This window comes from Oncorhynchus mykiss, chromosome 7, assembly GCF_013265735.2.
Source record: "Oncorhynchus mykiss isolate Arlee chromosome 7, USDA_OmykA_1.1, whole genome shotgun sequence".
NCBI lineage: Eukaryota > Metazoa > Chordata > Actinopteri > Salmoniformes > Salmonidae > Oncorhynchus > Oncorhynchus mykiss.
Genome location: NC_048571.1, coordinates 27818882 through 27835743, shown reverse-complemented (window position 1 = coordinate 27835743; position 16862 = coordinate 27818882). Strand labels below are relative to the sequence as shown.

Below are 16862 nucleotides of genomic sequence, written 5' to 3'. Positions count from 1 at the left end.
TTATAAAGCCCTTCTTACATCAGCTGATGTCACAAAGTGCTGTACAGAAACCCAGCCTAAAACCCCAAACAGCAAGCAATGCAGGTGTAAAAGCATGGAAGAGTTTGCTCTTCGTGTTTTCATTTTTTGGCATGAAAACAATATTGCGATACTGGTATTGTCCAGGCCCTAATAAAGATGCCACTGGTTGGTTAGTGTGCCTTTGGGGTTTACCTCAAACAAACACACTTTCCTTGCTGTGGTTTGGTTTCTGTAATGACATAGAGCTTTGAATACAACAGTCTGTAGTGATAATCTCACTGTGATTTGCGTAATGGCTGTGTGTCTTGTCAATCATTAACTCTGCTCTCAACAGAAAAGCTTTTGTGATTGGTTGTTGACTCACTCTCACTTTCTTTACAGTTGGAGTGTGTAATGTGCCTGGTGCAGGTGGGCTGCAAGGTGAACGCCATGACGACGAGGTTTGCCCAGACGCCCGCACACATTGCTGCTTTTGGAGGCCACCCAGAGTGTGTGCTGTGGCTGTTGCAGGCAGGGGCCGACATCAACAGACAGGTGGGTCTCAGTCTTACAGGTTACAAGACAATGGCACTTATGACTGGATAGACCAAATAACAAGACAGACTACAAGTACTTTCCCTGTTTGCAAAAGTGAGTCAAACCTATGTTGTCTATCTTTTCCATGCGGCCCACGTAGGCCAGAATTATCCTACTATCTAGGGATCAGGCTTTCTGGGAGACAGAGCTATAGTTCATGCTGTGTGTCGGTTTATCTGAGACTGTCTCTTCACGTCACACCAGACTGTTTGACTAGAGACTATGTATGGCCTCTGAGTCACAGCATAGAGCCAACAGGCAGGCAGCCGTGTCATGACCACAGCTTAAATAGGGTCTGCCCCGGCCTGCCAGTGCTACTGTTTGTCTGTGACTACCTTTTTTTTAAAAGCACCTAAAGGAAGCAGCCAGGGAAGCTCTGCTCGGGAATTCAGATTAGGAGGTCATGATTGCATAACACTCTACTGCTTCATCCTTTCCACCTGGCTCTCTCCACTGTGACATTTAGAGGTTTTATGGGTCAAGTTCAGCAGTCTGATCCAATGTAATGGGGGTAAGTAGGAGAAGATTGTGATGCCTCAGAGCTATGGGGGAGCATCGCTACACTGGCCTGCAACAAACATACACACAAATAAATAGTAGGGATGTACATCGTTCCCTTTTAAGACTATTTGATACGCTTCTGGATACATGGCTCCGAAACAATTCAGGAACGGTAAGTTTTAGTTTGAAACGATTCGGTACGATTCCGTTTACTGCGATATGATTCGATGCACTAATATTTGTTACATAAACGCATTCATTTTCCATTCGATGTATACTGAATATACCAAACATTAGGAAAACCTTCCTACTATTGAGTTGTGCACCCTCCCCCCTCTCTTTGCCCTCAGAACAGCCTCAACACGTCAGGGCATCGACTCTACAGGGTGTCGAAAGCTGGCCCATGTTGTCTCCAAAGCTTCCCACAGTTGTGTCAAGTTGGCTGGATGTCCTTTGGGAGGTGGACCATTTTTGATACACACAGGAACCTGTTGAGTGTGAAAAACCCAGCAAGTGAATCCTGTCCTAGTTATGAAATGATCAACTTTACCCTGTGTATCTAAAAATGACCATGGCAACACAACCCAGCACAGAAGTGGCACAAAGACAATCATTGAGCAATACGGGGTGCCAAATTCATGCAGCTAAATACACCCTGATTGTTTAAAGCAAAACTACCAGAACTATTGGTGAACCTATAAAACAATATAACAATGAAAATAAAATAAAAACTATTGTAAGCCCCCCTGTTCAGCAGGTATAGCCAGCTGAGAGTTGTCTCCAGTAGCTTACTTTTATTATGCTAAAACAATTTCACAGCGCATAGACAACAACCACCTAGCAAATTACATAGGGTGTCACTCAACTAATAAAGCCTAATATCTAGCCATTTTTGTGTTTGAATGTTGAAGGTGCCACCCAGATGTGCAAGATCAGGAACAGGCCATGTACTTCACATTGGTTAGCTCGCTAAGCTGGGCACAGTTTGACTAGGCTAATGATATTCCCTGGGGTTGTTCGGTATGCAAAATGACTTGTAGATCAATGACTGTTAACACAGTAACATGCTTAGTTTGGCACTGAAGGTGGAAAACGCATCAGTTGTCACAAAAGATTAGGTATTTACGGAAGGTAGAAAAAGTAATGAGCAACAGTTGTTGATTTTTGGACCACCGCAAGCTTAATTTGGATCAGTTTGGGGTCCGCCCGAACCATGCAATCATATCTTAAACATTTGAATCGGGGACAGATGCATATCAGTGAATGTTACATCCCTAATACATTCACACAGTGCCCCTTATCCCTTCACCACCCTTAACTGTTCACTAACAGTGAAATTGTGCAGCCTGACTTACATTCAGGCTGCTTGGAGCAGAACGGGATGGTAGCTGGAGGGCGGATTTGCTGGCTAGAGTGCAATGTGTCAGTTCTCCTTGGCTCGAGGGGGTGCCGGAGAGCTGGGTGAGGAGTTCAGCGGCTGTCTCCAGTGCCCACTGTCTCTGTTGGCAGCAGACACCTTTTCACAGCCTCTCTCTGTGATTAGTCTCTCTGGAGGACTGTTGCTGCTGTGCTCAACTGTTGGAGCATGCCACACAGATAATGGCCCCTTTCAGCAGACACTTAGAGCCTTATTTATGAGTGGCCAATATCAACATAAGCGGCAGGTGGTTAATAGCCTAGTGGTTAAGAGCGTTGGTCGCTGGTTTGAATCCCTGAGCCGACGAGGTGAAAAATCTGTGAATGTGCCCTTGAACAAGGTACTTAATCCTAATTCCCTCCTGTAAGTCGTCTGCTAAATTACTAAAATGTAATAACAATGCCTTGTATATTGATATTGCAAGCAATAATGTTTTTCCATTCTCCCCATTATACTGGTTGAGCATGATTATGATCCTCTATCACTTTGTATAGTGATATGTTTTTGCCTTGTCTTGTTCCAGGACTATGTAGGTGAGACCCCTATCCACAAGGCAGCCCGGGCTGGTAGTATGGAGTGTGTCAACGCCCTCTTGATACAGGGTGCTAAACCGGAGTAAGTCCCCCACTTCACTGTGCCCGTTTACACCAAACTGTACCACACAATACTTTGTTACCACAGCAACAACATTATTGTTGAAAGGGGAACTCCACCAGATGGCCTCCATTCTGCCCCCCCCCCCCCCCCCCCCCCAATTTAGCTGCGTGAATTTGGCACCCCATATTGCTCAATGATTGTCTTTGTGCCACTTCTGTGCTGGGTTGTGTTGTAGAAAATGTTTGTGCCAGTAGGGTGTCTTTACAAGCATGCTTGCTCAAACAAATTATTTTCTGAACCAAATCAGTACAAACATGGCAGAAACTAATGATAAATCTGGTCATTTCTGAGTGACCTACTTCTCTTTTTGAATGTAATCACTAATTGACACAATTGTCACAGCGCAGGTGCCAGATGGCTCTGTAATGAAAGGCCTGAACAGGCTGATGATTCGTTCGGGGTGCTTCTGCAGCAAATGGAGCTTTGTAAGGATTTGGCTGTTAGGCTGCTCCATAAGCTCATTTGCATTTCGGTGGGTGACATCCAAATCCTCTGTGTCCATAAGGTGACTCATGATAAAGCCCCTTTCCCGAGGGGTTGATGAGGAAGTTGTTTCTGTGTGATTTATTGAAAAACAGCTTAGTTGGTGATGGCAGTGCCAATTAGTCAGTTCCCAACCTTCTCAGGAATACTCTCCCTCGCTGCACTGTATCATTACCATGTGCCATCCACTTCAACCACTCCAAATTATGGTCTTGAATTAAAATCTGCCACCACAACCACACTCATACTTATTGTAGTTGACTTTTTGTCCCAGTTGTCTACTGCCGTTTGTGCGATACAAATGGCATTTGGAGAATGTTTGTTGGTGGCGTTCCTCATCAATAAGTATGCTGCTGTAGTGGTTATTTCAATGTTTTCGTTTCATTGTCTTTTATAACTCGGTAATGTTAAATAATGTAAGGTTATGCTAACTGAATGCCTTTAAAATGTCTGATGTAAATATATACTAGAAATATACTATTTAGAGTTAATGTACTTCTCTTAGCAGGGCATAGGGCAAATGCACATTTCCTTCTGGCTTATACGGAGTCTGGATTTCTCTCTCTCCTTGCTAGTGCCATCTAATAATTATCTCACCATGTGAGGGATGTGACAACAGAACTATAGCATATACAGTGCCTTGCGAAAGTATTCGGCCCCCTTGAACTTTGCGACCTTTTGCCACATTTCAGGCTTCAAACATAAAGATATAAAACTGTATTTTTTTGTGAAGAATCAACAACAAGTGGGACACAATCATGAAGTGGAACGACATTTATTGGATATTTCAAAAATTTTTAACAAATCAACAACTGAAAAATTGGGCGTGCAAAATAATTCAGCCCCTTTACTTTCAATGCAGCAAACTCTCTCCAGAAGTTCAGTGAGGATCTCTGAAGGATCCAATGTTGACCTAAATGACTAATGATGATAAATACGATCCACCTGTGTGTAATCAAGTCTCCGTATAAATGCACCTGCACTGTAATAGTCTCAGAGGTCCGTTAAAAGCGCAGAGAGCTTGATGAAGAACAAGGAACACACCAGGCAGGTCCGAGATACTGTTGTGAAGAAGTTTAAAGCCGCATTTGGATACAAAAAGATTTCCCAAGCTTTAAACATCTCAAGGAGCACTGTGCAAGCGATAATATTGAAATGGAAGGAGTATCAGACCACTGCAAATCTACCAAGACCTGGCCGTCCCTCAACTTTCAGCCCATACAAGGAGAAGACTGATCAGAGATGCAGCCAAGAGGCCCATGATCACTCTGGATGAACTGCAGAGATCTACAGCTGAGGTGGGAGACTCTGTCCATAGGACAACAATCAGTCGTATATTGCACAAATCTGGCCTTTATGGAAGAGTGGCAAGAAGAAAGCCATTTCTTAAAGATATCCATAAAAAGTGTTGTTTAAAGTTTGCCACAAGCCACCTGGGAGACACACCAAACATGTGGAAGAAGGTGCTCTGGTCAGATGAAACCAAAATTGAACTTTTTGGCAACAATGCAAAACGTTATGTTTGGCGTAAAAGCAACACAGCTCATCACCCTGAACACACCATCCCCACTGTTAAACATGGTGGTGGCAGCATCATGGTTTGGGCCTGCTTTTCTTCATCAGGGGCAGGGAAGATGGTTAAAATTGATGGGAAGATGGATGGAGCCAAATACAGGACCATTCTGGAAGAAAACCTGATGGAGTCTGCAAAAGACCTGAGACTGGGACGGAGATTTGTCTTCCAACAAGACAATGATCCAAAACATAAAGCAAAATCTACAATGGAATGGTTCAAAAATAAACATATCCAGGTGTTAGAATGGCCAAGTCAAAGTCCAGACCTGAATCCAATCGAGAATCTGTGGAAAGAACTGAAAACTGCTGTTCACAAATGCTCTCTATCCAACCTCACTGAGCTCGAGCTGTTTTGCATGGAGGAATGGGAAAAAATTTCAGTCTCTCGATGTGCAAAACTGATGGAGACATACCCCAAGCGACTTACAGCTGTAATCGCAGCAAAAGGTGGCGCTACAAAGTATTAACTTAAGGGGGCTGAATAATTTTGCACGCCCAATTTTTCAGTTTTTGATTTGTTAAAAAAGTTTGAAATATCCAATAAATGTCGTTCGACTTCATGATTGTGTCCCACTTGTTGTTGATTCTTCACAAAAAAATACAGTTTTATATCTTTATGTTTCAAGCCTGAAATGTGGCAAAAGGTCGCAAAGTTCAAGGGGGCCGAATACTTTCGCATGGCACTGTATGTAGTGTTACGGAACTACAGTGGTATGTGATATCTTAACTTAACCTCGGCCTAACGCCTCGATCACACCAATCGCGTCAGTGCATTTTGGTACACCAGAAGTACATGAATTTCCAATGGAACGCTGCGTTTGCCTTGCAGCGTTGCAGTGCGTTCTGTATGGTTCCAATGTATGTGTCAAACTGTATCCGGAGACGGCTTGACAGAAATGGTAGTAGAAGGTGAATGTTGAAATGTACATGTTTACTTTGGCGTCTTTTGAATATATTCAGTTGTCATGTTGAGTTTTTTTAATCTGCTTTAAACTGCATCTTATCGGATACTTTTCATTAGTGTAGACGCACAAACTTGTAGCTGGCGCACACAGTTAGGCCCTGTACTAATTTAGTATGTTTGCTGGTATTAAGGAATGCAGTGTTAAGACGGGCATACCCCACCTTAAGTGTTGAGTATTCTGTAAGCTTGATAACAAGCATTGTACCTGGACACCTCGCCTAATTGATTTGACCACATTTACTGTCAAGTTTCACAGTCAAGCCCGTTAGTCACAATGACGATTTCACTTCCTTGTCATGTTTTTGTCACAATTTCATAAATCTCCACAAGGATTATTTAATCATGAAAGAATTGAAAATGAGGAAATGTGCATTTGGTCCATGTTTCCTTCCAAAACTATCAATAAAAAATGATTTGTAAGAAATGTGGTACAAGTCATAATATAACTCTTAGTAGTCTGCATCTGTGTATATTTATAGCATTATGTATTGCCCATGCTTTTTCATGCCTTTGACAGCTACCTACTAAGATCTAGTATATTAGTCCTTATGTTAGTGAAAAGTTTAGGTAAAATGTATAGTGACTAGTAAAGTGAAGGAAGCTCATGTTGTAGACTATTTTAATTCGCAGTCACTCAAGAAGATGACATCTGAGACTGACATTATCATTAGTTTGAGATATTTTCAACCATTTTGAAAATTAAACATCCATGGTAATTCATTTAAAGTAACTTGAATTGGCACAATACGAGAACCTTAAATCCAATATTTATTCTACATCCACCAATTTAGAATATAAGATAAGAACTCACCATTTCTATGGCTTTCAAAAGCCTGGCAAACCTAAATTTAATTTCTGTAGCAGGGATTGGTTCTAATTTTAATGGCCAATGCTTCTGTATTGACTTCCCCAAGCCAATTGAGTCAAAATACTGGATTAGCGGCTTCCATGAAAAACAGACTATTCAACTGTTTATACCTCAGAGTTGATATTGCCTCCTACTTTGGCACAATAAGAGTTGAGGTTTTAAATAATGTCTCTCAAAAGTGTGTCCTTCCTCACCACACTCAATCAGGACTGTAGTGTCTTACGAAAGATGGAAGCTTTTGATTTCTCTTGAATCCCTTATCATGACTTCAAAAATAACACGTACCAACCAAAGCCTGGAGATTAAGGCAGATTTTTACTTGTTCACAATTCATTCCACGTTGTGTCCATGGAGAGACCGTTTATATTGATCTTATTGGACATCTTTCCAAATCGTGGGTTTAATGTTGAACTTTATAAGGAGCTTTTTTGTGGTAGGATGACTCTGTCCTAGACCACATGATTACTCAGTTTTTCTCTTAAAATAAATTCGTAATTCCAAATAGAACATTCTGAGCAGAACAAACCTTTACATTCCTTACCCAAATTACGCCATTACATTTTTTTATAACACCCTCCTCAACCATACCTGAAAACAACATTGCTTGAACAACTATACATCTTGAAGATATCATTATCAATAAAACATCACATTAAGGTGCAGAGGATTAGATTTGCCTGCTGGCGGGAAAGGAGACTCCAAGCTCTGCCAAAACCATTGACAGCTGTGTGACGTTTTCAAGGGATTGTTAAATAAATGTGAACTATTTGGTTGTAATATCATCACCTCTTGATGAACATAGTCAGATCTACAAATTTCTGATTATTCCGTGCAAAACAATTGCTCACATTTAGCTACATCATAGTTGTACAGAAAGTAATGGCATGCTTTAAAAGATCAGTAAACATCAATTTATCATGTCCAAATATTGTTTGATTTGCTTGCAATCTATAGTGATGATGACAGTCGTCCGACTGACAACTTCACTAAGATGAGGACTTGCCAATGTCAAGCTCTTTGCAAAGCCTAATCTTTGTTAAAGCAAGCTAAATGACAGGTTGCTTAGCTAGCTACATGCCAAATGGATAGGCTACCCTTGCGAATCTGAAAATACATCATCAATTGATGTTTACTGATCATGAAAAGCATGCAGTTACTTGCTGTATAACTCTGATGGAGCTAAATGTGAGCAATTGTTTTGCATGGAATAATCAAAGGCCTCTACATTGTTCCAAATTCTTGCATGTACTTTTCCGAAATCAAGTTATCTACATGCCAGTGCCTTGATCACCGGGCTGTAGGTAGCCTAGCTGTTAGAGCGTTGGGCCAGTAACCGAAAAGGTTGCTAGTTCAATTCCCGAGCCGACAAGGTGAAACATATCGACGTGTCCTTGAGCAAGACACTCAGCCCTAATTGCTCCAGGGTTACAGTTGATAATGGCTGACTCTGGCTGTGACGTTATTCTCCAAGGTTGGACATGGAGCAGTAGTTTTTTTGGTCATTTCTTATCAACTTATTAACAATCCTCCAAGTGCCATAGTTACTAGATTTTGACCAGACTTTTTAACTTCCATGTCTTTGCAAAAATGACTCATTAATTTAAAGATACATTTTCAAGAGAAACCAAATGCATAGTCCCGAAAATGTATACATATACAATTAAGTGACTGCTATATTATTATATTTTTCTACATCATGAGCTTTCAGGTTCCTGAATTTAGTGGGAAAGTCAGTGAAGGGGTGAAAATATAGAGAGTTTGTTAGGACAGCAGTTCCGGCGTGGGTTTAGGATGCCTACTTATTACAGCATAACTGATTCATTAATGTTTCCATGTTTTATGTAGGATTGTTTCACTGTTTTGAATGTTAATATATTTGATTTAGATCTTTTTGAAATCATTTGCTAAATGGCCATCTAAGAATTGATTGCCAAAAAATTGTACTGTCACTAAAAAACAAATCCCCTGCACGTTTCGATGTTTTGCAGCTATTGAATTTGAACTTGAATTTCTCAACTAATCCCAGAAAGGGGGAGCATTCCAAATAGGCACTGCAGAATCTGCCACAAGTGCTACAGCGAACATCTTACAGTTGTGGCATTGAGTGTTCTCACTATCGCTTGGTTTCTACACACTGGCAAACTGTCAAGGTATTTCTTGCAGTGATTGGTTTTAATGCTAGGATAGCAGTCATGATAGCCATGTCTAGACCTGCATGTTTAGTTTACCTAATTGTTAATCTAATTTTTTTCAGATACTTGCTAACTAACCATAGGATTATTGGTCAAGCTCAGGATTTACAAATCAGAAATAGTGCAGAATGCAGTCCAATTGAGTCATTAGTATGCATTTAGCAACTTTTGTTACAGGTCTTACTCTCAATGCCAGACAAGAGAAGTAAGCCTAATTTAATACCCAATCTTGAAAGGGTATAAATCCCATAGAGCCAATCAATGTCATTAGAAAAAGATCAATCTTTGTTTATAAGAAGCCTGATAAGCATCTTGTTCATTTTATAATCAGACTAAATGACAACAGTAGCCACTGGCATACATACAATGTGTACCAGGCCCAAGTCCATCATAGGATATTGCATATACAGACTTCTCTATTAATAGCAAACACTGTTGCTATAATGGTCTGTTTTCATGGACCCCTGGTATCCGGATGTTAGTGGTGCAAGGCAAAACAGTAGTCCTATTCTTTCCGCGCTGAAAGAAAGTCCAAACAAACATGATTACTGAGGGGGTTTTTTTTTTGTTTTTTTTTGACAAAGACAAAATGGTGCTTTCCTAACTGATTTTTATTAGGATCTATGGATTTGGTTACAACCCACCTCCATTCAACTGAACGCAAATAGGTGAACTGATTGGAAAATAGATGAGCAGACCATTCAAAGGTGATGGGTTAGGGTTCTTCCTTGCAGGTTGCCTGGCATTGAGAGCGACTCTCCAGGTGACTCCCCAATACTAAGTCATGTCTGTTATTAGACAGTTAAAAAAAGAAAATCTGATCATGTTTGGAAACATTTTATTTGTCTATAGTGGATAGCTGGGGTATACTGGGGAAATAGCTGTATGCAAATCTGTTCGTTTAATTTGTAATGTGATATGATTGTGCACTTGAAATTCTAACTTACAACTAATTGCATTTTGCTGTTTATATTACTACATTATTTGAGCTTGTTATACAAGTGATGAGGAATAAAGTAGAGCTTAGGCCTATGTTGCATTTGTCTGAATTCATAAATGATCAATCTCCATAAGTAGTAGTAATGATCAAATTAATGTCAAAGGACCTGTAGGGCCTATTTCAACGAACATTGGTCAGCGCACTAATACAAGATTATCTCCTGCACAGCTGATCTCAATTACAACCAACATTGGCCACCGATTTTACTACTCCCTAAGGTTTCCGATGCTCCTGATAGGTCATTATTTCGTTGATGGGTGGGAATAGAGAACCTGGACAACAAAGGAGCAGCTAAATCACTAGTTTATTCTTGTTGGTTTTTCGTTGCAATCAAGCTCATTTTTGCACGCATGTGCAGTGTGCTTGTAATCGTCCTGTAGTATAGTTTTGAGAAGAGAGAAAAACACGCTAACACAGGGCTCAATGTAAAGTCCCTCGTCTTTGTTGCAATGCACCCAAAATTCTGTTTCGACATTAATATAGGCTGCCATAATGAGCAACCCTGTACAATTGACTGGTGCTGCAGTGTTGGGAGACCGTTTTATTAACATTCCCTAATTTCAATGTAATTTCAGAAGCTATCGCCAGCAGGAGAATTTCCCTGACAGAACCAATGTTCTGCCCACAGCCCTCTGAGTGTCAAACCTTCTGATGCCAAACAAGTTTGATATTTACCACCTGTGGAAAATACAGTGCATTCTGAAAGTATTCAGACCCCTTGACTTTCCCCGCATTTTGTTATGTTACATCCTTATTCTAAAATGGATGAAAATATATCAATCTACACACAGTACACCATAATGACAAAGCAAAAATAGGTTTATAGACATTTTTGCAAATGTATTAAAAATAAACTGATTACATTTACATAAGAATTCTGACCCTTTACACAGTACTTTGTTGAAGCACCTTTTGCAGCGATTACAGCCTCGAGTCATCTTGGGTATGATGCTGCAAGCTTGGCACAACTGTATTTGGGGAGTTTCTCCCATTCTTCTCTGCAGATTCTCTCAAGCTCTGTCCGGTTGGATGGGGAGCGTCGCTGCACATCTATTTTCAGGTCTCTCCAGAGATGATAGATCGAGTTCAAGTTTGGGCTCTGGCTGGGCCACTCTAGGACATTCAGAGACTTGTCACGAACCCACTGCTGCATTCTCTTGGCTGTCTGCTTAAGGTCGTTGTCCTGTTGGAAGGTGCACCTTCGCCCCAGTCTGAGGTACTGAGCACTCTAGAGCAGTTTTTCATCAAGGATCTCTGTATATTGCACCATTCATCTTTCCCTTGATCCTGACTAGCTTCTCAGTCCCTGCCGTTGAAAAAAAATCCCCACAGCTTGATTCTGCCACCACGCTTCACCGTAGGGATGGTGCCAGGTTTCCTCCAGACATGATGCTTGGTATTCAGGCCAAATAATTCCATCTTGATTTCATCAGACCAGAGAATCTTGTTTCTTATGGTCGGAGAGTCTTTTAGGTGCCTTTTGGCAAACTCCCAAGGGGGCTGTATTGTGCCTTTTACTGAGGAGTGGCTTCTGTCTTGCCACTCTACCATAAAGGCCTGATTGGTGGAGTGCTTCAGAGATGGTTGCCCTTCTGGAAGGTTCTCCCATCTCCATAGAGGAACTCTGGAGCTCTGTCAGTGACCATCAGGTTCTTGGTCACCTCCCTGACCAAGACCCTTCTTCCCAGATTGCTCAGTTTGGCTGGGCAGACAGCTCTGGGAGAGTCTTTGTGGTTCCAAACATCTTCCATGTAAGAATGATGGAGGGCACTGTGTTCATGGACCTTCAATGCTGCAGAAATGTGCTCTGACATGCACTGTTCACTGTGTGACCTTATATAGACAGGTGTGCTTTTCCAAATCGTGTCAAATCAATTGAATTTACCACATGTGGACTCCAATCAAGTTGTAGAAACATCAAGTACAATCAATGGAAACAGGATGCACCTGAGCGCAATTTTCTAGTATCATAGCAAAGGGTCTGAATACTTAAGTAAATAAGGTATTTGTTTTATTTGTAATTCATTTAAACAAATTCTGAAACAGCTTTTGCTTTGTTATTATAGGTTTAGAATACGGCTGTGACGTAACAAAATGTGGAATAAGTCAAGGGGTCTGAATATTTTCCAGAATGCACTGTATATTGTAATGTTTTTGGCTACCCCTCTTTTAAATATGAGGTAAACGGGGCCAAAGGAACTGATAGTTTAGGTCAGATGGAAAATGTTCTCTAAACATTTTGTTTACACTGAAACCAAGTAGGGCTGGGAATTGCCAGGGATCTCATAAGACGATATCATCACGATACTTAGGTGCCGATACGATATGTATTGTAATTCTCATGATTCTGTATGTATTGCAATTTGATACTGTGATTTTAAAAAATATATATATTTATTGCGATTCCAAACGTATTGCTCACCATATGTCTGCTGCAGAGGAACGGGAGAGCTTTGAATTTATTTTGATCAGTCCTACAAATAAACGTGCTGATAATAAATTGTCTCCCCTTTCAAAAAAGAACAAGCTATGCAGAGTTTTGGCGCAGGTACAGCCAATTAGCGCACAAATAATATTGCAATATTGTCAAATTGATACCATACGAAATATCGTCAAAAAGAATTTCCCATCACTAAAACCAAGGGTATTTTAGTCAGTTTCTTCTCAGAACATATTTTCTTAAGTGGCAAGATAAAGATCAAGTAATATCTTCTACTTTTCGAACCAGTCATATTAAAAATATATAAGTATTTAATTAGATTTCTGAACATCTTGATGTACTGTGGTACAGACAAACCCATACTAGTGACATGCACTTTATGACATGATTTCTTCAATGAATAGTATTGGGAGGCCCATCATACAAGTGAGTTACGAGACTAATTAAAGGGTTTTGTTCATTCATGAATTCAGACCAGGATTAGCTCACACTGCAGTGGGAGATGGTCAGGTCTAAGGTGAGGATGCTACAATCCATGTTGATGCTGTGTCCATTCCAAACGGTCACTTGACCAACATGCCTTTCCTGTGTGTCTCAGGCTGTGTTTACACAGGCATCTCAATTATGGGAATAAAATCTGTATTGGGCTGCTTGTGTTAACACAGCCTTACTACTTTCACATTATTCATTTAGGGTGAAGGAATACAGTTCCTTAACTTCAATTAAACGTTATTTTGGTCTCTTCTCTGTTCCTGCTTAGACATTCTGAATATCTAACCTTCTTGTTAGCAATGAATATGGACTGAACTTCTAGGCCTATTCAATGCCTGAAATACCATCTGGGATCATGGCTTTGACGCAGATCTACATTCCGGCAGGGCCTTTCACTTGAACATTCTCCTGTCCATATCCAGAAAGCTTGACGATCTTGGCTTCTCTAATGTCTATAATGAAGGGACACCACACCGGGTCTTCACTTTATTGATGGATCCCACTCTTACTTCCTCTGCAAATTATCATATTTTTCCGTCATCAACCACATCATGAAGATCTGGACTTCGTGGAGCTTGTTGACATGGCATCCTCTTGGAAAGACTATTTGAACATAAGTTATTGGTAGGGCCCAGAGAAATGTTGACTTCTATTTTAACTGGTAGTTTAGTCAACCAGCACCAATAGGTTGTTGCAGTAGCCTACATTCTCAAGTCTGTTCTTAAAAGGATAGTTTTCTTACGTGTGTTAACTCTTCTTACCATGGAGTCAATGAATGAATAATTGCAACCAACTGGGTATTGTAGTGAGTTTCAAAGCAGAGAAATGCTACATCTTTGAATCCTTATAAACAACTAAGATGCTCTGTCTACATGGTGTGACATTTTATGCAGTCTACCTTGCTGTAGACGGAACACTTTTTCTACCAATTGGTTTCAGCACCAAGTTTTTTCACAATTATATCTTTTTGGGACTGCATTCTCTAAAACCTCACTTTTGGGTTACTTTTTAGTTGAAGCTCTGGTCCTCTTCTGTCTAGCTGGACCTACTCTATCCACTGAACTACTACGAAAAGTCAAATTATTTCCTGGATTGTCACGTTTAATGCTACCCATAGATGGACATTAATCATCTCTTACTGCAGTGTTGGTTTCTACCATCCTTCGTCTATTTTTGTTTTGTTATTTCAGGATAAGATTTGGGTCAGTTTCAGTGTAACTGAATTCAGTGCAATAAAATGTAGAATGATCGCAGAAGTAGAGCAGACAGTGTTGTATATAGAGGTGGGGCTGTGTGACTTGTCTTGTATGTGCTTGCTTTAGCTTGGGGAAGTTCCTAACTTTGGTCCCATCTCACCGGGCAGCTTAAGGAACGCTAATGGCTTGACGGCGGCAGACCTGGCCCACGCCCAGGGCTTCTGGGAGTGCGCCCAGCTGCTCTCCAACGCTCAAAACCACCTCAACCAGCTCAATGGTTTCCACTCCAACGGGGCGCTAAATGGCCACCGCTCTCTCAGCCAAAGCCAGGGTCTCCTCAATGGGCTGGCCAATAGAAAGAGGCTTCTGGACTGTGTGGAGCCCAATCACATCAAGAAGGCCAGAACAGACGGTAGGGGCCTATCTAGTCTGTTGCAGGGCCTGAGAAATGTTCAAATGTGTGTATTTATCTTTGCCAATGTGCTGATTCGATATGAATCAGTTGGACTATCTTTCTAGCTATTACAAAAATGTAATTGCCTGGCAAGTCAGTGGGCATTAAAGTCTGAACGGCAACTCTTATAGATACCATATGAGAACAAAATTTGATCTGTAGACATTCTTATAGTAGGTCCTTAACTATGTCTAATTCAGCTCTGTCTGTCCGTCGTCCCTCAGGTGTGGACCTGCCCAAGTGGATGCAGCATGGCTGCGGGGAGGAGCTGGAGACCATGTATATGGAGTCTGCAGACCCTGTCTCAGGTGGGACTGGCCCTTCCACAGCCCTGAAAGAGCTGGATATCTCTACTGTGGTCTCCATGCAGATCCTATGCCACTGCACTAACTCCTGCGCCTATTTGTAGTGGCCTTTCTTAAGCCAGTTTCACACTCTGAATCATGTTTATGTATAAGCTAGGTTGTTATCGTCTTGACTTTAATATCTTGTCAAGATCAAGGCATCTGAAAATGTTCAATGGTTCAGAAATGTATTAAGCTTCTAGTAATGTTAACTTTCATTATCCCTGAGCAGCTCATCCTACACCTTCTGCATTTCTGGCACATTCATGTTCAAGATGTAGGAATGCACACAAATCCAGACATGCATATTTTATGCATGGAATCCATTAATGCATTTTCCCATTCCGTGTGTACCCAAATGTCCTTTCCTTACTGTTCAGTTTGAAATATTTCCCTTGTTCTTGATAGGCCTCCACAATATGGTAGTTGTGTGAATGAACCTCAACAAATTACATTTGTTTTTCACAACCGTCTGTCATCCGCAATTTGGTTATGCCCTAGTCGAATCCTGTGTAGAAAATATGACTATCCACATCCCTGTGTACCATTTATACTTTGGCAACAACCAAATGGCAGAATCGCTACCAGGACTGAAACTATAAGGCTTTAATGAATGTATTTGTAGATTTAAGGTTTTCTTGAAAGATGGTGTTTATGAAGTACATTTTGACTGATTACATGGTATAAGTGTTATTCCAAGTTCGCCCCCTCCATATTCCCTTCTGTCAATACTGAGGTTATTATAGTAAACAAAACAAAATTGTTTTTCCAATTTTTGTTAAAATAATGAACATTTAGTTTCAGTATTTTTCTATCATTTACTTGGATAACAAATTAAAATAACCATTGCTGCGCCACTTGGAGGACAGTCTAAAGCACTGCTGCGGTGCACAATTAGGCCTAGCGCTGTCTGGGTTAGGGAAGGGTTTGGCTGGGGGGGGCTTTACTTGGCTCATTGCACTCTATCGACTCCTTGTGCAGGCTTGACTTCAGTCGTCAGTTGAATGGTGATTTTTCTGACTCATTGGTGCAGCTGGCTTCCGGGTTAAGAAGCACAGTTCGGCAAATCATGTTTCAGAGCGCGCATGACTTGGTTTTCTGAATCTGGTGGAGAAATGCTGCCAGTAGATGGCAATGTTTCAAATAGGTCTAGCTTGTGCATCACTATCACAACCTAACGGGGAAGAAATCTGAGGGTGAGCAATGGTGGCAGCAAAAGGTAAAGCGCTGTTTGGGATTGTTTTGAGTACATTGCTGGAAAGGACCATGTATTATAGTGTGAGCAGTGTGTATGGAACAGAGGTAAAAGGGAAGTCCAAACCAATCTCAAAGTTAATGTGAACAGTGCCCACAAAGAATCATACAAACAATTTCAGGCTAAAGACCAGATGAGACAGCCAGAAGCTGCACGGCCTCTAATTTTCATCATAGGTACACTTCAACTATGACAGACAAAATGAGAGAAAAAATCCAGAAAATCACATTGTTTTTATGAATTTATTTGCAAATTATGGTGGAAAATAAGTATTTGGTCACCTACAAACAAGCAAGATTTCTGGGTCTCACAGACCTGTAACTTCTTCTTTAAGAGGCTCCTCTGTCCTCCACTCGTTATCTGTATTAATGGCACCTGTTTGAACTTGTTATCAGTATAAAAGACACCTGTCCACAACCTCAAACAG

At 40.9% G+C, this 16862-nt stretch overlaps 1 protein-coding gene across 4 annotated transcripts in view; it reads left to right on the top strand.

Moving 5' to 3' along the window:
• The window catches only part of ankrd10a (ankyrin repeat domain 10a), a 51443-nt gene that overhangs the window by 17776 nt on the left and 16805 nt on the right, over positions 1-16862 (top strand). For all 4 annotated transcript variants that reach the window (XM_021608986.2, XM_036983102.1, XM_021608987.2 and 1 more), the window contains exons 2-5: positions 403-555; positions 3039-3130; positions 14550-14794; positions 15061-15144. In XM_021608986.2, coding sequence (XP_021464661.1) covers positions 403-555; positions 3039-3130; positions 14550-14794; positions 15061-15144 — 574 coding nt within the window. The remainder of the gene's footprint in view (positions 1-402; positions 556-3038; positions 3131-14549; positions 14795-15060; positions 15145-16862) is intronic.